The sequence below is a fragment of the Cavia porcellus genome, unplaced genomic scaffold (genome assembly GCF_034190915.1).
Source record: "Cavia porcellus strain 051 isolate PalLab524CR breed Dunkin Hartley unplaced genomic scaffold, mCavPor4.1 scaffold_27, whole genome shotgun sequence".
Classification (NCBI taxonomy): Eukaryota; Metazoa; Chordata; class Mammalia; order Rodentia; family Caviidae; genus Cavia; species Cavia porcellus.
In genome coordinates, this window is record NW_026947510.1 from 45,615,624 (window position 1) to 45,641,551 (window position 25,928).

Below are 25,928 nucleotides of genomic sequence, written 5' to 3' on the forward strand. Positions count from 1 at the left end.
TTTCCATGATATGTTTAATTTACTCAAAAAACAGATGTGTAATATAATTTCTCAGCATACAAAGATGAGAAAAGCACAGGTCTTACGAATTTAATAACTAACTACATAATTGTAAGAATATCCTATATATATGCATGTATAATAAAATAACTAAATCAACAAGCTATACATCCAGCAAATAGTTGCATATATACTCTGAGGTATAGAGGAGAACATAAAAGCTAGATATTGAGAATTACCCATCTAGAAGCAATATATGCATAAACATATACATATACATATACATATACATATACATATACATATACATATACACACATACACACATACATACATACTTGGTGATTCTAGCATAACAGGAGTAAACAAGAAGAAGAAAATTCAAAGTAGTACTCATGGGGGAACATGAAAAAGAAAAATGACAAAAGAGAACTTGTCCAGGAATGTCTGATAGCTTAGAATTAAAAGGGTGAGGAGGCAAAGTAAATACTACATTAGTGACAAAGAAATCACTGGTGCCCCCAAGAGCTGAGCAGAAGGTGAGAGGGTTAGAGCAAACTGAGTAAGTGGTGAGGAAGAAGAGACTAAGAATGAAGAGAAAGGAAAGAAAGGGAGTGGATCTGAGATGCTATGTGAATTATTGGATGAGAGAACTTGGAAAAGCATACAACAGGCAGTGATTGGCAGAGCAAGACTCCAGAGAAGATGGAAGAGATCAGTATCAGTATGAGATGTGTGTGAAGTGGACCGGCACATAGAATCTGGAGAAGGCAGAGACAAAAGGCAAAGACAGATTCAGAAATAAAAAGGACAAAATTTAAAGAAGCTCATGACTGGGTGTTCAGCGATCATGAAGAACATGTCATAGATTCTGAATTTCAGGGATTTTATAAGATAGCTGGTGATGACATTTCATGGTTTAGGAAGCCAAGTGAGGGAGGAAAAAGATGAAAATAGCAAATAAAAATGTGGGGGACGAAGAGGATCATGAAAAATCAGCAAGAAGCACTGTTAGGCTGAGCATATATTTTTCCTATGGAAGAAGTGGCCAATTGGGGACTTGGAGTGGGAGATTTTTGAGGAATATTTCACAAGATATTCACCGTAACATGCCATTGCTTTAGAAGTCCTTCAAATATATGGCTAGAGGAAGCATCAATACTCCTTTTTGCTCATGGCTTTGTCAATTGTATAATTGCTTGTGTCATTCTAGCAGTTTTACTAGATTATGGCCTGAAAGACACTTAGAGGCCTAGAGAATTATGGCAGCCATTGTTAACTCCCGTATTGTCTGGTCTTGAAGACCTTAAAATGCCTTCATCATCCTGTTCTGATCAGTTTAGTACTGTATTGTTCAGTATGTATTCACTGTGTGTGAAGATGTGGACAACTATTTGGAAAAAACAAGAGACGATATGATAGACAGTGACGATCTCCAGTGGTCTTGCTTTGAAATCTGAGTTTCTTAAATTGGTTTCTTATGATCTGTTTTGTTCTGGTTTTTTATGTTTAATTTTACCCTCTTTAAAATAAAAAAAAAAAGAAAGATGGCTTTAACATGTTCCCACTACCTTGTACCACCAGTGACACTTGTATGATGACTATCCCATCTGGCAGATTTGGGGGCTTCAGTGATACATGGAATAGTCATGCATGTGCCACTGCTGTTTCAAGCTACCTAGCAGCAAAACACAAATTACAGCCAATTGTGAACATGAGAAATTATATGATCCCTGTGTTGGCCATCTTTCTAGTATAAGGCATTATGTTTAATAGCTAGCAGCACCATCAAAATAAAGCTAAAAGGCACCATAAAAACAAGTCAATATTAATGTTTTTTTTTGTGAAATCAGAACTTCTGAGAGGAGTTTCTAACTATAACATTATGATTTTTGTTTCCTTTTAGGGTTTATAGAAACAGGAACTATCATTGGTCCTTTGATTGGGCTTTTGTTAGCATCATTTTGTGCCAACATTTATGTAGACACTGGGTCTGTAAATACAGGTAATTCAATAAAATCTTGTGTATGGTATCTGAAGTATGTCAAAAAGAAATAGATATATCACCATATATAATCACTGCCTTATTTGATCATCATTTGGGTAGATTATCACTATCTCAGCAACAAATGGAGTAAACTGATGAACCAGATAAAATGTTGACCTGATTCAAAATCCATTGATCTTTTTACTGCATCTCAACTATATTTTGGTTTCAAAAGATGTAAGCACATAGGTTTTAATTTATATTAATCACATGATCACTAATGAATAAGGAAATAAATCTTTCTGTTATTTAGTAAATACCAGCTTATACATGCTTTCCAAATTATAGTAAAAAGAATAATTTATTGTTGGACAATATAACAATGTGACATATTATCAAATACACTTCAAAATGATTTAACTGGCTCATAAAACATTTGTATATATTAATGGTGTAAGATATGATGGTTTGATACAAGTACATTGTATCAAAAATGTTTCAGCAGGTTAATAATGTCTATTTCCTCAAAGATATATCATTTCTTTATGGCAAAAGCTTTCAAAATCTTTAGCTTCCTGAAATATACTGTGCATAATTATTATTGACAGTTATTCAGTTGTTCAAAAGCACTCTTGAACTATTCCCTCCTATTTCACATTAACTTGGTACCCAGTGATAAGTTTTACAAATGTCTGCAGAGGTACAAATTCTAAACTCATGTAAAACTTGAGAATTTTAATAGCTTTCAATAACTCATACAGGAAATAATGATATGAGCTAATAAACATGCATGTATTTTTTCACAGATGATCTGACCATAACTCCCACTGATACTCGTTGGGTTGGTGCATGGTGGTTTGGCTTTTTGATCTGTGCAGGAGTGAATATCCTCACTGCCATTCCTTTTTTCTTTCTGCCTAAAACACTTCCAAAGGAAGGATTAGAGGATAATCCTGACATTATTAAAAATGACATAGAGGAAAAATTGAAGAAGGAAAATCAGGGCATCACTAAAGGTAAAAATAAACATTTTAAATACTCTACATTTTGTTTTATGTAGATGAGTCTATACTTTAGTTGAACCGTACACTATGCGATTCTGTCTTAAAAACAATTTGCCATTAATAGTTCCAGTCAATAATATCCAACCTATTGATTTCACGCGCCTTCTTACTTGAAGAAAAGTGATACAATTTGGAAACTGAATTAGATTGTTGTTTGTGTAAAATTTTAAGTCTGGCTGAACATTCAAACAAATATATGTGGTTCCATCTGCTTAAAAAGTCTATTTCATAGACGACAAATATAATTTTGAAAAATTAATAAAATCAAACCAATGATCATAATAGAGAAATACACATTTGATTTAATCGGTAGAGTAGTTGTATCCTCAAAAGTTTTGTTTAGGTATAATTTACCTGGAAGTTATGACAGAAAAAGAGAATGTGAGGGATGATATGGTTCACTACATTAAAATAGTGATCAGTAATAATTTTAAAAGACAAGCTGTTTCTCAAATAAAAAATATAAAAAGAAATATATCGCTTTAGATTTTGAGATACAAGTAAGTTTGACCTATAGAAATTTTCCAGTAAATGTAGACACATATTTCAAGTAACATATTGGTCTTCTTTTGTTGTTACTGTTGTTATTGTTTTGCTTTGTTGTTAGCATAGTTTCTTAATCAAAATTCAAGGCATAATTTATGTTTCTCTGGGAATCTAAAACAGTCTAAGTATTTATTATTGAAGAACACTGATTCTCCAACTTGATGTACTTTTAATCGCCTAGGAAATTTCAAAAATTACTGATACCTAGAAGTTCTGTGGTATTCTCAAGATGTCTGAGATAACATGAAACATCACCTGGGCACTGGAATTATTAGATTGTTTTATTTAGAGAGTGGAGAGGGGCTATTTACTTATCTATAAGATGGGAATAATAATGATATTTTTATTATAAAGATAAAAGGAATTCTGGCATACAACAGTATTATTATTTCTACCACTGTTGTATTTTCATTGTTGATGTTACAATTTCCACTATCATTGTTAAGCTACAATTATTGATTTACACAGAATTTTCGTTAATAATTACAAACATACTCAAAACATAATTTAATAGTTCTTGGTATTATTTGAAACTAATTTGGAATCTTGAAAGTTCTCAGCATTATGATTAATAGTTCTTAAAGAGCTAATATGCTCCTATAAAGGGTTGTAACATGTAACACTGTGGTCTGGGAGATAAATTAATCAAGTACTTTGAAAAGTTTCCACAATTGTCTTCTACTATGTACCTGATCATCTTTAATAGCATAGAAAAGGCAAAATTGTGTCCTCTAATTCTTATTTACTTCATTGCATCACTACCTTTCAGAAGCTAGCAAAACAATGATTTAGCTTCTCAGCAGTAAAGAGAATTAACAAACATACATGCTTTTAAAACAGTCCATGAGGGAACCTGATGATTTAAGAAAATGCACATAGACTATAGTACCGTATTAGTCTGATGGTGTTGTCCTTTTATTTCAGATTTTTTACCATTCATGAAAAGTCTCTCTTGCAATCCAATTTACATGCTTTTCATACTTATAAGTGTGCTGCAGTTCAATGCATTTGTTAATATGTTCTCCTTCATGCCTAAATATCTGGAACAGCAGTATGGAAAATCAACTTCAGAAGCAATCTTTCTCATTGGTATGTTTGTTTTTGTCTGGTTTAGTAGCTTACTTTCTTTGCCTCCCATGAAATGGTAGGCAATATGATGGTGGAACTACAAAACTCCTAAAATCAAGTCTTTTAGGACATTTTTATTTTTGATAAATATCCTCCTCCTACTCTTCAAGGAAAATAAAAAAGAATATGGAAGGAAAATTTCTAGAAATATCCTTTCTTCTCTCTTCTTTGTCTCCAAGCAGAGTGTAAATGTATAATATTCATGGAAATTTTAGGGAATGCAATAGTGCTCAATTTTTAAGAAATAATCAATTTGGAAAAGAATGCAGAATTAAATTATTAAGATTTAACACTTTACTCCAATTTTACTCTTTTGGATTCAGTTCATGAAATGTATATTCCTCCCAAGTTAATTCCATAGTGTCCTTTAGGTGTCTGCAGACAGTCCACTTTTCCTGTTATTACAGTAACCCTAGTGATTATATACTACTTTGAGGTTTTTCCTAGAAAGTTTTCCTCTTTTGAAAATGACTCTTGAATGTTACCTGTACCTATATTATCTAGGATGCTATGCAAATTTTGGATATCTGATCCCCTATCTCAGATACAATAAATCAGAAATAATGATACAAGAGTCTGTAATGGATAGCTAAGAACATCTTCCAAGAATATAATACTGTCAGCTAGATACTGGCATTGCATAAGTGACATACATTTAGGTCTATTTTTCCCTTCTCCCCCCACCCTTTTTATGGGTGAGAATAGCTAGAAGTAAGTGTGCTAGTCAGTGGAAGCAAAATACAAGTTGCCAGAGACTCAATGAAGTGATCTTTCAAATTTTAGTCAAATTCTTAGTAACCAAAATGGGGATAAATAACTGCATATCATATATATATATATATATATATATATATATATATATATGGTACAGAATAGAAAGCAGTGAATTATTTATTAACTGGACTTGCTACTTCTACCTGTACTGTGAGAGAGAGAGAGAGAGAGAGAGAGAGAGAGAGAGAGAGAGAGACAAAGAGAGAGACAGAGAGAGAGAGAGAGAGAGAGAGAGATACCTACTTACAAGAAAGAACAGTCTTTTAGAATACACTGTGACACCACAAAACTTTTCAAAATTTCTCTGTATGTGATGTGTCACTAGGTGGCATTAAAATCACTGCAAGTCCAACTTTCTTAAAGAATGAGAAAGAAGTTTCTCAAAGATGTTTTAGACAAAAATTATATTTGTTCCTTTATTGTTACTTTACAAGTAATACTGTACTTGCATTTTTAGGTATTTATAACTTACCTCCAATATGCATTGGATACATCGTTGGTGGTTTAATTATGAAGAGGTTCAAGATTACCGTGAAGCAAGCTGCCCACATAGCGTGTTGGTTGTCCATACTTGAGTACCTTCTCTATTTTTTATCTTTTGTCATGACCTGTGATAATTCTCCAGTTGCTGGCATAACTGTGTCTTATGAAGGGTATGTTGATTTCTAATGAATGTTATATTCTTTCAACAAGCACTTACTAATACATTTTCTCTAGTGCTTGTGCACAAGTGAGTCATTTGTTTAGGTTTTAATGGCAGTGTTCCGTGGTTGTCCTACAACTTTCTTCCCTCTGTCAATCTTACATTAATCTATCCAGGACCTAGGCTTGTTAAAGTGGTTTGTAACATCAAGAGATGAGTTAACTTATGATTTTACTGTGTACATATATGTGGTTTTCATTGTGATAACTTGTTGGACATTAAAAGGTATAAATTAAAACTCCCTAATTTAAGTTGCACCAGTATCCATATTGGTATTCATATATAAATACCAATTATTCATATATTTTATACACCCATCAGTAGATAAAACTAAGAGTTGAGGGCTGGGGATATAGCTCAGTGGTACACGGCCTGCCTGGTACATGCAAGTGCAAGGTTGTGAGTTCAATTCTTGGCACTAAAACTAAACTAAACTAAACTAAACTAAACTAAACTAAACTAAATTAAAAACCAAACCTGAACAAAACCTAAGAGCTGACTGTAAAATCTAAAGAAGATCTATCTGTTTCTACAGCAGGCTTAATTTTAGCATAATTTGATCATAATATATGTAAATTAATTAGCATGTGAATGTATATATTTCACTTTTATAGCTAATCTAAAGTACTGAATACTTTTAGACTTACTTTTAATTTTAGATTTGAGGGTTTGCAGAATGGTTTTCTATTGTAATATGGAATTTTAAAATCTCACTTTAAGACATTTAGATAATCATCAGTTAAAATAAATGACACCCTAAAACTTATATAAGATGGAATCAACTTAACCCTAAAATCATAAAGTAATTTTATACAAATTATCTGGGTCTTGCAAACTCCATTTAAGACAGGTATTATTAATTTCATTTTATAAGAAGAAGTCAAAATTCACAGGGATTTAATGACAAAAGAAGTTAGTTGGAAACCTTTTCAACTGCACTATAACAATGTGGCTTTTATTCTGTCAAAGTGGCACATGCCTGTAACCCCTCTGTACTCTGTGAAGTGGAGAATGAAGGATCACAAATTCAAGCTCACTCTATGCAACTTAGCAACTTAGTGAGATCCTGTGTCAAAACGAAATAAAACAACAAAAAAATGAATATAAAAAAGAGCCCTGAAATGTAGCTCCATGCCATACCCCAAGTTCAATCTACTGCACTGCAAACAGTACCAACAAAAATATGTGTTATAAATTTAAGCTTTAAAGATTGTGTTCATCTTTGAGCATAGCTACTGTGATCTAGTCATAGACTTAGGATTTGAATCTAGTCTAGACTCCCATATGAGACTGTTTCAATCATTACAAGTATTGGGCACTTTCTTTACTAGAACAATGTATTTATTCACTCTAGAAGCTATGTTTCTGGCACTAAATGCATTTTCTACTTTATGAACAGAACTTACAGGTTTCATCTTGAAGTTAGCTCTCCCATAATCTACGACAGAAATTAGGCCTTTATTTTTTCATTTCTAATATTACCTGCAAAAATTCTTCACACTTGTTTATTGATTATATGTTTTTCTGAAATAAATTATGGAAAAACTGGTCCTATGATCCCTGAAGCAGGCAGTTTTTATGCCAGAAATGCATATAATTCAGGCCACACATTGATGGTTAGATTTCTAATTCTGTTTTGGAGAGAAGAGAGTAATTGGAGATTGTGATGAAAAAATGGAGGGGAAATCATAGTTGAATAGTCCTTCAAAATTCATGGAATCATTTTAAAACATTTCAGAATTCAACAAGATTTGTATGTGGGAAAGGAGGTCCTGGCTGACTGCAATAAACTTTGCAACTGTCCGACTAAAATATGGGATCCGGTGTGTGGAGACAATGGTTTATCCTACATGTCAGCTTGCCTTGCTGGTTGTGAAACATCTGCTGGAACTGGACTGGGCATGGTAACACCCTTCTGGTCTCTGTGACGGAACTTTGTGCACCTGATTAGCATTTTCTGAGTGTGCACTGTGGCTACATTGCCCAAAGTAAAATTATTCTTTCTGCAAACTAGATTAATTTGTTTATGGGTGCCTTAAATAACTTTCTATATGTGCAATTTATTATCTTTTATTTCCTACCTTTGAGCACTGGTGTGTAATTTCCAAGCAGCGTAAACTTTTATCCTCAAATGATGTAGGTTAAAATACTAAAGAAAAGAGCAATTTTTGTCTTTAACATAAAATTGGATGTTTTGATATCAATTATCCAACTAATTGTTGTATTTTTTCTGTGAATCTGCGTGTGATGTTCTTCACAATGTGATAGTTTTTTTTTTTTATTTTTAACAAACAGATTTAGACATACACACATTGAAGTTTAGGAGATTTGTCACAATACCTACATAGCTGTTTGCTGTTCAAAGTAAAATATAAATTTGGTTGAAGGTCAAAGTAGAATATAAATTTTGATTTTTGGTAAGTCTTACATAAAGTAATTTACATATATTATATAAAGTATTTTTAAGACAAATGACTTTACTCTGGTTTTTTAATAAACTGTATTTTTAGTGAGGAAGATTTTTTGATATTTTAATTAAATTTATTGGTACATTTTAGACATATACAATGATCACACTCATCATAATTTGTACCTCTACCCGGTATGTCTTGCATTTTTTTTTCGTTCCCCTATACTCTGTTCAACCCTATTTCCCCTTTTTATTTATAATACCTTCATTTTGAATTTTTCCTTCTAGTTTTTTTCTTTTCCTTCCTCCCTGCCCCCACTCCCTAATTCTCCTTCCCGTTCACACATCTTCCTCCTATTTCACAGTACCTAGTATACATTTTGGTCTTATTTTTACTTTTGGTTTCTTATATCAGAAAAACAATGCAGTAGTTTACCCATGTGTCTGATTTATTTCACTTAAGAACATGGTCTCAAGGTGCACCCATTTACCTAGAAATGTTTCAAGTCTATCCTTCTTTATGACTGAGTAGTCAACCATTGGTATACATATATTTAAAAATCTTCTTTATCCATTTATTAGTTGACGTGAATTTTCGCTGTTTCCAACTTTAGCTATTACAAACTCTGTCTTTACAAATATGGGTGTGTGTATGTCACTGGTACGATGCTTTCAACTTATTCAGGAAGATACTAAGAAGGTAAAGCTAGGTCAAACAGAACCTCTAGTTTTACTTTTTTGAAGAATTCCTACACTGATTTTTGCAGTGCCTGAACAAGGCTACACTCCCAAGAACAGTGGAAAAGGGTTCATTTTTTCCCACAGCCCCACCAGCATTAGTTATTCATTGGTTTCTTGAGAATAGCCATTCTTTCTGGAGTGAAATGCAGTCTCAGTGTTATTTGATTTGTATCACTCAAATGATGAGTGATGAACATTTTTTCATGTATTTCATTTCCATTTCTGAGAAATGTCTATTCATCTCAAATGTCCATTTTTGGACTGGGTCTTTAAATTTGGGAGATCTAGTTTTTGAGTTCTTTATACATTCTAGATGCAGATTCTTTGAAGGATAGCTGACAAAAATTTCTTGCCCATTCTTTGGATTGGTCCTTAATTTTGTTATCACAGGAGTTCCCAGTTAGCCACTGTGGCTCAAAAACAAAACAAAACAAACCCAAACAAACAAACAAAAACCCTGGCATCCCTATTTGGAGAATGACAAAAGTGTTGAGGGACCTTATTTCCTAAATTTATCCTTTATGGCTTGAATTTACTGTGATATTGAAGCCATCAGTTTTTTGGAATTTCCCAGAATGATGGTTCCTGCTCTGTGTGGAGGAGGATTTACCACAAGAATACCTAAGTGCTGCACTGCTGTTTTATAAACTCCTATGTTTTGTTTGATCCATAAGTTTCTAATTTCAGATTGATATTGGTATCAGGATAGTTATCCTCCACCTTCTTCCAATTATTTGTGCTTTTAGGCGATTTTCTCTGAGTAACTGCAATATACCTCTTCCTCTATTCATCCATGTTGAATCCCCTCTGTGACAAAGATTTTTCATTTGTAAATATCTTCCTATTGGGCCAGAGACATGACTCAGTGCCTGCCTGGCAAGGGCAAGTTTTGAGCTCAATTCCTAGGAAAGACAAACAAGCAAAACAAAAGAAAAAGATTCATATTACAAGTAAGAACTCTGAAATAGATTATTTTTCACAGTGTTGTTGAAAACTTTTTTTTTTCATTAAAAAGCCATGTGTTTTGTGGATAATTAAGCTAGTGCAGGTTTATTTTTTATATATTTAGAAAAAAATACCAGACTTTTGAAATTACTCTCTTGTACTTTGTTTTATCATATAATTCTGAGATACACCATAAAGGACTTGAGAGTAAGGAGAATAAACAGTCTCCATCTTTGCGTGTGTGCACATGTGTGTGAGTAGGCAGGAGAGGTGTTGGGATCAAATCCACACACAGCCTCAGACGTGCTAAGGAAGTACTCTATCACCAAGCTACACCCCAGCCCCAGCAACCTCTCTCTTGATCCAACTGGATATGTGGAAAATATTTTGATTTTGTGTTCAAAATTTTCTTCCTATTTAGATAGAATAATTTATTATTTTTTAACAGGTGTTCAAAAACTGTAGCTGCATTCAAACATCGGGAAACGCATCTGCAGTGCTCGGGCTGTGCTACAAAGGCTATGAATGTTCCATGATGCTTCAGTATTTCTTAATCCTGTCAACCGTTAGCAGTTTCATTTATTCTTTAGCTGCCATTCCTGGGTATATGGTTCTCCTGAGGTAAAAGAATCATTTTCTTTCTTTAAATGCCTTTCATAGTGCACTTAGTAGTGTAACTTTTTCCTTTAAAAAAGAAAAGCTACTTGTACCTTTTGGTATGTAAGAATTCTGTGCTCAAATATGACATTTACTCAGGGTTTTGCATTAAATGTTGAATGATGCATACTTTTAAAGTAAGCTATTTAAACAGAGAAGACATTTTCTTCTAAAGCATTCCTTATTTCTTTGAGCAAAGTGAGTGGGTCTCACACTGTTTAGGACAAAAAGAGATCATCTGTAAAATGTGACAATGTTGTATACATATACTTTTATATCCACAAGGCTGGGAGTGAGCTGTAGGCCTTGTTCCAGTTCATAAGGAAATGCACAGATGAAAATTTCTTATGATCTGTTCTCATCCCACTGTGCAAGTGTTCCCGTCCCCGTATAGCCTCACTAAAACTTTGAGTTATCTAACTTTCTCATGTTGCCTATTCCAATATGTATGGAATGGTGGCTCATGGATTTTTTGTATGTGATACGTAGTAAGTTTGAGCACATCTTTGGGTTATTTCTGCATTAGTTATTGAGGCTTCTACTTCAAGATGTCTATTTGTATTTTTCCATATTTTTGTCTTTTCCAGCTAATTTTGTGGTTATTTTATAAAAGATAGATGTCATATAATTATATATCATCTATCATATAATTATTTGCTAAGTTGCTATATTGTTTTTGATAGTAGTTACTTTACATGTATTAAGCTTATATATTTTTAACTCTGTAAACTTGTCTTTAAAATAGATTCACAGTGTAGCTTATATACATAAGTAAATTTTGATACAATTTTAGAGTGTTCTGTAGATCAACTGGGGAAAAATCACATACAATATTGGTGGGAAAACTGTTGAGATCAAACAATAGTTTTTAAAGAAAGCAACTGTATGTGCTCTAACTGGTCACACATTGAACAGACAGACAAACATAACCAAGATGATTATATTTAAATCAGTGTGTACTCTCAGGTATATTTAGCCAAGCTGAACTACAATGACTGTTATGGTTTGTGTCTGTATGTACCCCCAAAACTTCATGAGTTAATGATGGGATAGGCTTCTCAGAGGCAGCTGAATCTCATTTGTGATTTGTTCATTGTATAGTGCTGAGATTGGGGGTGTGAGTGTTACACTCACTCTAGGACAGGTAGCCTGCATACAGTATAAGGGAGAAAAAGAGGCTTGCTCCTCTCTTTTTCTCTTGTTTCATTGACTGTCTTTTAATTCATGAACTATTGCCCCTCTGTCACACCAGCATGTCTTGGAGCCAGTTGATTATGGACTGAAATCTCTACAACCTGTGAGCTAAACAAACCTTTCCATCTTTAACTTTGGCTGTGGAATATTTTGTCCCAGAAGGGAGAGAAAAGTAACTAACTATCCTTTTACAATATTTAGGTTTTCAATTTAAAAAATTAAAACAAAATTACTCAGAACTTTTTTTGGAGGTCGTCAATTAACAGAGATCACTTTCATTAAGAATAAGAAGGGAAAAAAAGAAAAAATCTTTTAAAAACTTTGTATGCCTCTGAAAGCAAACAATGTTTTTAAGATGGGACCTAGAAACTGACAGTTTATCTTATTGCAGCTGCCAGATTTTTATAGTCACACATAACTGTTCCCTCTAAAGGGAGACTGGAGATTAATTTTAACTATTTTACTTTAGGTACTACTTACCTATTTGCAATAATGCTTAACAATTTAAAGTAATTGAAGAGCTTATTTTTCTTCCTGAGGGCACAAAAGAAAAAGGAAACTAACTTCAGGCTCAGTAATGGTAGATGGTTCAGATTTTCTTAAGGACCAGAGGTATTCAGGTTTTTATTGGTCTACACCTATACCTGGAATTCAATTTAGGATCATTTTCTCAGTGCTAAGAAAGTCTGAGCATAAGACACCCTGACCATTTCCCTCTCTTACAGTACAACTCTAATTGTAAAATAGTACTATAGTTATCATTTTCCGCTGTATTTTATTTTGCTTCTAGGAGATATCTAGGCCATTTACAGGTTGATACAAGTATTAAACAGCCCTTTCTGAGTATGAGGGTCAAACAACTTTCAGTGCTTAAAAATATACTCTAAAGGAATAAGGGAAATTGAGATTTTCATCTACAAAACAAGGAGAAAAAATGAATCCTTTTTAGACTCTCTTGATTTTTATATATAGCCAGGGGATTCCCTGGGGTTTTCCTGATGTAGAGTAGGTGGGTGCTATCTGGAGAGTGGCCAAAGATATGTTGGATTGGACTGAGCACCCTTATTGACATATACCTACTTCCTCTGAAGACTCACATTTTAACCTCCAGAGTACTGAATATTTTTAAAAACCCAAGGTACAACTGATGTTGTGGTGTAGCCACATTTAAGAAGGGAAGCTTGCCAATGAAAACTTCAACTATTAATTGATATGTCATTGATTTTTTTAGAAATTTACTTTCACCCAGCACCATTTTTAATTTAGTGTAATGATTTGTCAATGTTAAGATTTATATGCAGATTTTCCATCTCTCTGTGTATTTACTAATTATACGTATCTTAACTTGTTAAATTTTTCTTAGGTCTTCAACCAGGAGCTGTAAACACATTTAGGTATCATGGTGGTATTGCATTTAGATCTTTTAGCTTAGAGGAATAAAGTGATGGATTTCTGATATTAAAAATTGCATAGCTGAGAAAATATGTTAATAATATATTTTATACAGTTTCTTTGAGTACTGTTTTACTTAAAATTTTGGAATGTGTATTTATGAGTAAAATAGATTGAACATTTTCTATTCTTTTCCTAGTTTGGATTTCTGTTAATATGTATTTTATTCATTTCTGTTCTTATATCTTTTCCTCCTTTTTAGGCTTGCTCTGATATTCTTTAGTCACATATTTGAGTTTAATTCTTGAATCATTTGTTTATTTTGATCATTATGTATTACCGTAACTCATTATTATTGTTATTTATTTTTTTGATATTTTCCTTAAGGAATTTGTTTTGCTTCTTTTTAAACTATAATTCTATTTTTTGTGATTTATGGCTGTTCTATGATTTTCCTTCTTTTAACCTTCAATTTCCCTTCATAAACAATTTGCTAGGTTTGATTTCCTAGTCTTGTTGAATTTATATGTATTGTGCTACTGAGATAAGGCTGTCTCTGTAATTTTTTCTTTTGACTGAATTCAGCAGGGATTTTCTGCTATCATCAAAATTACATTTGTCTTGAGTGCATGATGCTGGTGATTCAACTCCAAACCTCATGTCTGAGAAGCATTGGCTGTACCACTAATCTACGGAAGTTGCATTTTGCAGATGGCTAACATATTCACTAAGCAAAACATACATATAGTTAACATCTGCTTGGACAAATGTTTATATCTACTCCCTAATAAGACATATTCGTATTCATGCCTTCAATTTTCTTTGTACCATGACTGTCTTCCCCACTTTTTCCAAGAACACATTACACAGTTTAACTTGTGGGATTTTTTATACACATACCTATTCATTTTCTCAAATATCACAAAATCTCACATCATGATGCTAGAGGGGTGCACCAGCTACATATATTTTCCTTTTTCCTGTCTTTTGGAACTGAGAAATAAACTTAGGGATGTTGCACTGAGCTACAACCTCAGCCCTTCTTATAGATGGTCTTGCTAAATTGCCTCGGTTGGGTGTGAACTTGGAAGCCTTCTTCCTCAGCATTTGAAAGTATAAACATAATAGGCACAAGTCACTATGCCCAGATTTGTTTGCCGTTTTCAAAGAATTTAAAACAATTTCTTTCAGAATCCCATATTTTACAGATTGACGATTTTGTCAATGTCGAGTAATGACCAATCTTGGAGAACAGTTTAAACTATTTATAGTTCATGAATTATCAAGACTTCCTGCTTCTGTGAGATGACAAAATGCTATGGAAAGGAAAGAATAGAAAGAAAAATGTTTCAGTAAAAATTAAAAGCCCTATTGTCAGCATTGAGAGGAAATTAAGTGATCAAGAACGTTATGCTGCATTTTGAGTAAAATTACTGATGTCTAAGTAACTTTTCTGTCAGGAAGCCTCTGATCAACTATGCCTCACTTTATGAGTAAGTTGAATTATTCTATCTAGTAAAATATCTCTACCATAAAAACATCAATAAAGTGTAGTTTCTCTTAAAAATGTATGGCAATCTTTTGTGAGTAATCCTGCTTTTATTACCTCAGATTTGAATTAATTAGGGAAGAAATAATAGGACAGAGATGTTCTCAAAGTGAATTTTTCAAACAGATAGGCATGCTGGTGGCAAAGGTGTGTGGGAGGATATCAAAAATACTGTTGGAGTCTTACTATTTTTATTTCTGCATAAATGAATTTCAGGAAACAATGAAAAGATAAAAGAATATTTAGAAGGAATAGATAAATCTCTGCAACTCTTAAAAGTGTACTAAGTCACTTAAAATAGGTTTGCATTGTGATTTTTAAAAATCATGTTTCTTGGGAAGCATTTTATTATCGCTTTCTTTTTTCTAATTATCTATATAAGTGATCAAATTTCTTATATTTCCTTTATATGAATAATTTGAATATAGAGAGGAGTGCATCACTTTGTTTTAGGCCACAGGTTTAACCATTTGAGTCAAGAACTCTCAAGACAATGATACTGAGATGGAAATGGATCCATATGAAGTACATTCTTCTTTGCTAACTTCTGGTGGAAAATGAACATGCAGAAATGTATGGGTAAAATACCAGTAGCGGAAATGTGAATTCCGTGTAGGTTTCAAGCTGGATAATCATATTTTACAAAACCAAGGCCTGAGCATAAGTATATCTTCTAATATACACAGCTTCCAGTAGCATGGAAACAGTCCTTTTAAGAAACTGTGGTCATTTTAAAATTTTCACTTCTAAATTTATTTTAGGTGCATCAAGTCTGAAGAGAAGTCGCTTGGTGTGGGATTACATACGTTTTGCACAAGAATATTTGGTATGAGTAGTTATTTTTCCCAACATCATATCAGAGCAGTATTAAATACTTACAAGATAAAATAATTCTCTCAGAAAAGAATCTACCAAATAGCCCTTCTATTTGTAAACAGTTATAATCAATATGACAATAAAGTAAAAGCAAATGGAGAATTTGTCCTTTTCATTTGAAACAGTCCTATCTAAGCTTAATTGTACTTTTCATCTGCTGACTTAAAAACAAATGAACAGGGAATGATTTAGCTAAAGAAAATATACACATGATGACTCAAAAAATGTACAAAACTCAGAATCATTAATTCAATATTTTATGCTGTCAATAATTTTGCTGTCTGTTATTCATCATAACATCCTTTATAATCTAGAAGTGTTACAGTAAAAATAATATAATTTCTAGAAATAAAACAAAACACTAACTTTGTATTTTGGTATACAAATGGGGAATTTTTCAAATTATGAGTCTTCATTTTTACATTGATGTCTTTTTCTTGCTGTTTTAATTGTAGCTGGCATCCCAGCACCTATATATTTTGGAGCTTTAGTGGACTCTATCTGTTTACATTGGGGAACTTTGAAATGTGGTAAGCCAGGGGCATGCAGGATTTATGATTCAGCCAACTTCAGGTAAAGATATTTTCTCAGAATTTCTTTGTAAAGTGTCAATATCTTTGACTTTGTTTTCTAAATATATACTGATGTTATAACTTCATTCTGTACTAGGTTTGTATTTTTCCATGATTCCAAAGATGATAAATATAAGGGGCTTTTCTTACCTAAGTTTTCAGAATATTTAAGAGAGGGAGAAAGAAGTCTGGAAAGAGGCATGGATTATTCACCTGATTCTTCACAAGGAAGAAATGAAAAACAGGTGTTTCATTTAGGTGTACATTAAGGTGATCACAGGAGAAACTTGAAAATTCGCAAAGAAAAGTGGAACCTTATGAATTTCAGAGAAATGGAACAATCACATTGGTAGTAAGAGAAACAAAATATCCCAGCACCTGCAGAAACATCTGCATATCTAGGGGAAGGAAAGTCTCCCTTCAGCAGGGCTAAGTGTGAAAGAAAGAATAGTAGCAAACTTTATCAGTGTGGATGATGGCAATCCTAGCTACTAATTTTTAAGCATTAGGGGTTTGCAGTCAAATTTACACAGTAGACTGGCTTTAGAAAAGGTCACATCATATCTCAGTAAACTTCCAGACTCCTTTCATAACAAGGAGCCATCTCAAGAAGGGCCCGTTGACTGATTTTGGATTTCTTTGTGGGTTTGAAACCCTTACATATTCCTATTTCTCAGATTCTACCAAAAATTCCACTGCACTGGCTCAGTGAATAGCCAGCTGCTGCCTGGTCCAAAGCGGTCTCAAGACAGTGACTCTGACATAAACCCACTGAGAACACTGTACTTTAGAAAAGGAGAGGGTGACACACAGAGAGGAGTGGAGGGTGCTGCCCTCAGAAACTGAAGATTGGAGAGTTTGTGTTGGCTGGCTTTCCAAATAACTAACTTTGGCAGCTTAAAGGGGGGAGAGGTTTCTTTTGATTCAGTGTGAGTCCATGATTCATTGGCACTAAGACAGAAACATCATGGAAGCAAGGCATAGTGGTGCAAAACTGCTCACTGCACGGTAGCTGGAAAGCAGAGAACAAGGATAGAACAGAGGAGAAAGCAGCCAGGAATCAGACACAGTCTCTAGTGAGACAACCCCATGACTCATCCCACCAGCTAGGCCTCCTATAAGTTCAGTCAGCTGTGAACTCAACAGTGGGTTAACTTGCTGATGAGGCTTGGGCAACCTCTCTCCTACGACACACTCTCTCTCTCTTAGGCTGGCTCCACTTACACTTTCTACCTCAACAGGTGTTTCAGGCTCCTGGGATCTCTAACCTCCTAGGGTGTCTATGGCAACTTCAGTTTCACCCTCAGAGAGTCATACAGCACTTTCTCTGAGGCTAAAATGACACCACTTCTTGGTACCAATTTTCTGTGTTAGTCAGCTTTCCTCATCTGTGACAAAACACTGAAAAAATAATTTATAAGGTGGAAAGGTTTATTTTTGGCATCTCAGTATGTGCTCCAAGAGCATGCCTCAGTACCCTAACATCTTTCCACTAAACCCTGATTCCAAAGTTTCCATCTCTTTCCAACAGCACCATCATCAGTGGACTAAGATTTCAACGCATGACTTCTGTGGGACATTAAAATTCTAAATTATAACAGGAAGACTGCAAGTGAAATGATAAAAAATATTTAAAGAAAATGAAATTAAAACATGTAGCAGTAAAAGAGACAAAATAAACTTCACAAGAAAAATGGAAAAGTCACTATGTAATGATTAAAGCAGCAATTTATCAAGATACAACTACAAATATATATAATATATACAGTATATGTAATATACATACATAATATTGACACATTCAATTTTATAAAGCAAAGATTATTAAAAGTGAGAGATAGACTCCAATACCATAGTCATGGGAGATTTCAGTATCCTACCTCACCGGTGGATAGATTACCTAGACAAAAATAAATCACGAAACATCAGTTAAGCTACACTATAGTTCAAATAGACTCGACAGATATAACATTTCATCAGGTAGATGCAGGGTACATTTCTTTCCATCAACACATCCAATATTCACTAGAACAGATCACCATATAGTAAGTCCCCAAAATAAATATAAAATGTTTTAAAAATGAAATCACACATTGCATCTTTTTGACATCCAAATGAAATAGGACCAGAATTCAATAACAGAAACTTTTGAAAATGTAAAAATGAATGGGAACTGAATAACACTTTTGAACAGTGAGTCATTCACAAAGTCAGAAGGGAAATTAAACATTTTCTTGTTAAAAAAATGAAAAGCAACATACCAAAACCCACAGGATGCAGTAAAAACACTACTCTGAAGGAAGTTTATTATACAAAAAAGGAAGATTTCAAATAAACAAACTAACGATGCATCTCAAGTTTTCCTACAACACCAAACACAAAAATAACAGAAGTAAAGACACAGAAAGGCTGGGAAAGTGGCTCAGTGGTAGAACATTTGCCTAACATGCATAAGGCCCTGGGTTTAAGTCCCAGCACTGAAAAAAAAAATCTATGAAAAAGAAGAGATCAAAGCGGAAACAAATGGATAGAGACTAAAAGAATTTAGTAATGCAAGTGAAACAAACTGTGGTTTCTTCAAAAAGATAAAAATATTGACATAACGTTACACCAAAAAGAGAGTGAAAGAGAGAGGAGAGGAGGATATATCTATGTGTCTGTTTCTATATCCACCTGTCTATATAAGGGGAACACAAATAACAGAAACAGAAATTCAAAAGATTTACAATTGATACCACAGAAATGCAAAATATCACCAGGGATTATTTTGAAAAACCTTATGCTAAAATATTTGAAAATTCTAAAAAAATGGAAAAATTTGTGAACACGTATGATACAGCCAAACTGAAGTGGGAGAATGTAAAATCCTGAGTAAACTAATAACAATCACTGAATCTGAGGAAGGGACAGTGTCAAAAAAAAAAAAAAAAAAAAAAAAAGAAAAGTCTAAGACCAGATGGCCTCTCTTCTATATGTCAAAAAACTCTTAAAAAATTAACAACAAATCTTCACAAATCATTCCATAGAGCTGAAAGGGAAGGAGACCTTCCACACGAATTCTATGAATCCAGCATTATCATGTTACCAAAATCTTACAAAGACACATTAAAACACACACGCCTGTGCACGTACGTGCACATACACACACGCACGCACATGCTAGCCCTGGTATTTTATGTGCAACCTGCAGATGGCAGGACTCCTGCCCTTTAAAAAAATCTTTAATAACAAATATTAAAATAAAAAATACTTTCTATACATTTTAAATTATGTAATATGTAAGTATACATTATAGTTACATTATATATGTGTTAACTATATTTTATATATTTATATGCAGCCCAAGAGTTCTTCTCTCAGAGTGGCCCCAGTCAGCTATCTTAGTCCAATATCTCTGATGACCACAGATGTAAAAATTCTGAGCAAAATAATAAAAAGTAAAATTCAAAACTATGCCATAAAGATTATACATAATAATGAATTAATTGCATTCCAGGCGTGTGGGGGTAGTTCAGCATATGCATATCAGTCAACATTAAAAATTCATACTAAATTAGGATGCAGAAGATTTGAATTATCAAATGATATGATAATTTAACAGATGTAGATATTTGCTAAACAAACAAAACATATATTCTCCTGAAGCCTATATTAAACATTTACAACAGCTACTAGGTCCTATGCCACGAAGAAAAACTTTTAAAAAATCAAAATTTTGACAACATATAAATTAAGTTTTCTGCTCAAATGCAATGAAATTAGAATTGGAATGGAAAAGGATGTCAAAACCCTAAATATTCAGAAATTGAAATAACATAATCTTAAATTACTTATGGGAAAAAATAAACTATAATGAGACTAATAATTGAATAAATAGAACTGTATGACAATAAAAGCACTAAGTAAAAAACTTGAAACTAATCAGAACTCAAGAGGAATTCAGGTTCATACATTTTTAAATGACTAAATATTAATGAACCCAGAATCTATACAAAGTATGACAAAATAAGAACAGATAAAATAGAACTTCATGAATAATTATTTAATTAAATGCTAATGTGTTTCCTGTCCCAACTAGAAATAATAGATACAATGTCTTTAAAATGCCAAAGGGTGATAGCTAGGTTCAAAGACAATCTAAATATCACTCTGGACATCAGGTCCCAAACTGAAAATTAAACAAGAACGTGAAAGAGTAAACAGAACTGAATTCAAAGACTGATGATAGAGGCTCTAAGTCTAGAAATGAACAGGGAATTCTGGGATATTGGTTTCCAAAGAGATAATAAAGTACTTCCAAGGAGTGAAAACTAGGTCCAGATTTCATGGTGTAATCAAAATGATAAGGTAGAAAACTTTGTATCAGCTCACGTAATGTGCTTCAAAATGACTTCTCTCGAACTTCAGAATATTAAGTTATTTGGAGACAGAGTCCTGACAAATGGAATTATTCAAAACGAGGACATAATGGGCTATAGTGAGGCCTTTATCAGGTCACTGGTATACTTCATACTCTGAAAAACTGTAGATGTAGAAAGATGAAAATAAGGAATTAATACATGATTTTATTCATCATATCAGCAGTCAAAAAATAAAAATTCTATGTTTTTGGAAAGATGAGAACCTAATAGTAACAATAATCTGGAAAAGCAAATAAAGAAAGTAAGCACAAAAAACACTAAGACTAATAAAAGGATACCAGTACAGATACTTAGAGGTTTCAGATATAAGAATTTGGAAATATACAAAAGAATGTCCAAAATAAAAGACCAAATTTTACAATAAATATACAAAAGTATATATGTATTTTCAAAGCTGTTTTAGAAATACAAATCTTTAAAACTTATGTGCTTTCCAAAGGTACCAAGTCCAAATAGTTTAAGGCAAATTTTATCAAATGTGTAACAAACCAATAATTTCAACATTATGTGAGTTATTCTAAGAAAGAGAAAAAAGGGATGATTTCCCAATTCCTTTTATAAAGCTAATAAAATCTTAGTGTTAAGTCTGGATAAGTTCAGCACAAAGAACAAAATTCAAACTAATTTCATAAATATACATGTAAGAATTTTGCTTGAAAATTAACAAATTAAATCCACCATATATAACAGTATAAGAGTGGCTAATGAGTTTTTTTTTTTTCAACCATGCAAGATCGGTTATACATCTGAAAAACCTATTGAAGTAACAGTTTATAAATATAAATTTGGAAAAAATATTGTTTGCTTCTCTGTGTAGAATAGTGATTTGATATTTTGTACATTCACTATTAAACTCAGAACAGAAAATTCCACAAAGTTTTTATATTATAGTGATGATTCATTGGAATCAATATTTTATTATAGCAGTTTAAAAGCTACTGTTATTGTCAGCATTATGTTTCAATTGGAAGTTCTATTCAGTATAAAAATAGTAAAAAATGACTACTAGTAAAGAAAATAAACTTGGACTTTCTGGTGGAAAGTTAAAAACACATTGTGACAAATATTGAAATTAAGTCAGCGAATTTACTTATAAAAGATTGACAAGCAAAATAATAGCTGCTATTTTTCTTAAGGTAATAAAGTATTCATAAAAATTACAAAATTAGTTTTCACTGACCACGTCGTGTGTGTAAGATTTAACATGTTTTAATACTGTCTTAAATAGGCGAATCTACCTTGGCTTGCCTGCAGGAATAAGAGGATTAAGCTTTTTCCCAGCCTTTTTAACCCTGATTCTTCTGAGGAAACGTCGTCTGCCTGGTGAAAATGACTCTGCAGGAACTGAGCTTGCAGACACAAAGGTTACAGAAAAGACAAATGGGAGCAAAGATGAACCTCAAAACTCCAAGATCCCAAATGATGGAGAACTGAAAACTAAACTATAGTGCCTGGTTCTATCAGCCTTCCCAGAGTTGGGGAAAACATTGTACAATTTAATTATTTTAAAATCATTAGAGGCACTGCAAATAACTTTTCTTGTCTTTAAGACCCTTTAATATTACCTTTGGATATTTTTATATTATGAAATGTAATATTATGAAATTGTCATGATGCTACTTGATTTTCCTAGGACAGCCATGACCAACATTTAAATGGACTTTAGACTAGTAATATTTTTATTTTAAAATAACAACTTCTATTTTAGCTCATCAAAGAAAGGGTATGTTTTCCACATCGCTTTTTCTAAGTAGTTCTAACTGATTTCTAGTCTGAAAAATCCACTTAATCTTATGGATTGGTGTTAGGGTTCCTGGAGTTATTCACAAGCTGAAATGTCATTCTGCTTATATGAACACTGAAATATTCAGCTCAAACCATGTGAACAAGGACTACATTTTCTTAATCTACTTAGGAATTGTTCTTGTGTTCTTATTTATTCTAGGCATCACTCTGAAAATAGATTACTGATTAATATTTTATCTTTTGTTTTAAATTTTAAGTTCTTTCCTTTGTTACTTAATTACTTACATTTCCTCATTTTGTCCAAAATACTGACAAATGTAACCAGGTTATTAAAATATTGTATCAAAGATGGTTGGACTTCTTTAGCAACTTAAATTTCTCATTTTTTTAAACATAAATATCTGAATCGAAAGATAATAGGACAACAAAATAATGTCTTTAAAGGCCATTTTTAGGATTAGATATCATCAAACGACCACTTTCCCAGAAACAGACAGCTCTTTAGACCAATGTTCATGCTATCCATTGTGTCTTAAATTAAACCACAAACACTAACTTCCAAAAATCATCCTAGAGAATAAAACTTTTTAAAACTATTTTCTGTTATCAAACTGAGGTTAATTAAACTCAAAATACATGTTAAAAGCTAAATTTTCCTGTATCATCATTTGATATTTCATGGATACAAAGAAAAGTTTTTAGAGCTACAGGAAGGCTTATAGACCATATAGAATGGCTGAAGTTTAAGACAAAAGGATGTAAGATATATTTCTGTTAGTCTGCTCTTATTATTCCCTCTAAAATGAAAGTCAGTATATCAAAATTCTTAATAGTGAAGAAAATGTATGAAGGAGCACTAGGAAGAGTAGAGTTAATATACTACAGGATTTTACATGCACTATACAGAGAGAGTGTCCACAGGGATAGTCCTGAGTCCCCTGGGAAGGTATAATTTCCAAAGCACCTTCTGGAGCTTGCACTGTAGGTGGCAGAGTTTGAGCTGCAAGTTCAGGGAGTACAAGTTTGTAGCTGGACAGTGTGCTAGTTAGCATTCAGTTATGTAAGAAACACCGAGATAAATATTCTTAAGTAGTGAAAAAAATTACTTTGACTTAACAATTTCTGGAGGCTTCAGTCCTGGCATTTGATCTTTTGGGTTTGGGCCTGTGCCAACACTGCACACCAAGGCTGGAGCAAAGGAAAAGAAAGCTGCACACTTCACTGCAGCTGTGAAGCAGGCAGAGAGCAAGAGAGCGAGAACCAGCCAGTTTCACAATATTCTATCAAAAGACAGAACCCCAAGGATATCAGTTCTTCCTACCAGGTCTCACCTCTTAAAGAAACAAGCTGAGGATCCAGCATTTAACATACCAGCATTTGAGGGTCATTGAAGATTCAAACTAAAGCATACAGAAGCAAGCTAATTAAAACATGTGCTTCCCCCACACATTTTTTGGATTAATAGGATTTCCCAAATGATTAGGTATGTTCTATTTTTAAAAAGCAACTGAGATTAGAAAGACTAAATAGACTTGGGATTTAAATAAATAGATAAGTTTCAGGTACATAAAATCTGAGGCTCCTTGGCTGGGCGTATTAAAAATAACAAAATTCAAGGCAAGGAGGAGTAGTGTTAACTATGAAAGGGGATTAAGATCATTGGGAAAGAGTTGTCATTCATATGTCAGCAGCAGTGAAGCAAACTATTACACTCTGATGAGGTGCAATATGCGGCTTCTTTGGAGGAGGCAATGGGGTGGGAAGAAGAGTTTGAAAGCTGAAATAAGCAGCAAGGCCTTGTCCTACATCTAGAGATTCATGAGAATGTGGACAATCACTGCATCAGCATGTTTCAGAGGAAACAGATTCTTCATTACGTGAAATGGTGAAGAAACCATTGTGAGTTTGAAGATATGTGGGGTTTTGGCGATGGCGGCTGTGAATTACAGAGGACACAGTGAATGAATTTGGAAAAATTCAGTAACCAGAGTGTGGAAGAGAATCTAAGCAAGAAGGACATGGAAATTGAGTGTATAATTATTGGGGGGGGGAATGAAATATGGCTCTCTTGACTACATTGGTTCTGCTTCTCAGGAAGAATAATGTCTTTTAATTTCCTGATGCCCTCTTCAATCTCCCTTTTATAGTAGTATAGTTTTGGTTAGAGAAAGTCCTTTTCCTTCCTTGGGTTATTCTATAAATACTTAGTTTTCATTTGTATTGCTGTGAATGGTATTATTTTCTCCAGTCAGTTATTGATATATGAGAATGCTATTGATTTTTGCATCCTGATACATGGCTGAAATGGCGTTAATTCTAGGAGTTTTTTGATGGAATATTTGAGTCTTTTATGTAGAGAATGATGTCAGCTGCAAAGAATGATAATTTGAGTTCTTCCCTTTCAATGATATCAGCTGCAAAGAATCATAATTTGAGTTCTTCCATTTCTATAAATAAACTTTATTATTTCTTTTTGTTTTCTAATTGCTTTTTGTAATATTTTGAGTTCTATGTTGAACAGAAGTGTGATAGTGGAGATGAACGTCTTGATTTTGATTTTAGAGGGAAAGTTTTCAGATTTTTCTAAATTAATATGATGTTGGCAGTAGATCAGTCATGAATGGATTTTACTAGATTGAGATAAAGTTCTTCTATAGCTATTTTCTTCATTGGTTTTTATCATTAATGGTTATTAGATATTTTGTCAAATGATTTTTATGCATCTATTGAGATCATTAAGCAATGTTTGTCCTTACCTCTGTTTATATGATGCCCTGCTTATACTGAACCATTCTTGCATACCTACGATGAAGCCTATTGGATCATAATGTGTGATTTTTCACGATTTATTGTACTCTGTTTGCCCAGTATCTTATTGAGATTTTAGCCTCTCTTCTCATTAAAGACATGGGCCAATGTATAATTTTCTTCTCTGCTTAAATCTTTGTCTGCTTTTTGAATCAAGGTAATGTGAGCTTCTAGGAACAACTTTGAGATAACTCCTTCCTTTTCAATTTTATTAAAGAGCTTGAAGAGTGCTGGTGTTAAGATGATCCTTGAAGCTCTTACAGAATTCAGCAGAAAGTCTGTCCATATGTGGACATTTATTAGTTGGTAGGGTTTTTTTTTCTTCCTGCCTCAGTTTTATTGTCCATTACTGGATTATTCAAGGCTTTTATATATTTTGGGCTCACTTCTGGTAATTCATAGGCATCTATCTTGG

General features: G+C 33.2%; 1 protein-coding gene across 6 annotated transcripts in view; it reads left to right on the top strand.

Moving 5' to 3' along the window:
• Slco1a2 (solute carrier organic anion transporter family member 1A2) overlaps window positions 1–25,189 on the top strand; it is a 101,642-nt gene extending 76,453 nt beyond the window's left edge. For all 6 annotated transcript variants that reach the window (XM_013153193.3, XM_063238329.1, XM_013153192.3 and 3 more), the window contains 9 exons: window positions 1,907–2,005; window positions 2,794–3,003; window positions 4,522–4,686; window positions 5,957–6,152; window positions 7,941–8,106; window positions 10,747–10,919; window positions 15,852–15,916; window positions 16,422–16,539; window positions 22,188–25,189. In XM_013153193.3, coding sequence (XP_013008647.2) covers window positions 1,907–2,005; window positions 2,794–3,003; window positions 4,522–4,686; window positions 5,957–6,152; window positions 7,941–8,106; window positions 10,747–10,919; window positions 15,852–15,916; window positions 16,422–16,539; window positions 22,188–22,407 — 1,412 coding nt within the window. In that variant the 3' untranslated portion in view covers window positions 22,408–25,189. The remainder of the gene's footprint in view (window positions 1–1,906; window positions 2,006–2,793; window positions 3,004–4,521; window positions 4,687–5,956; window positions 6,153–7,940; window positions 8,107–10,746; window positions 10,920–15,851; window positions 15,917–16,421; window positions 16,540–22,187) is intronic.
• Window positions 25,190–25,928: the final 739 nt, after the last annotated feature.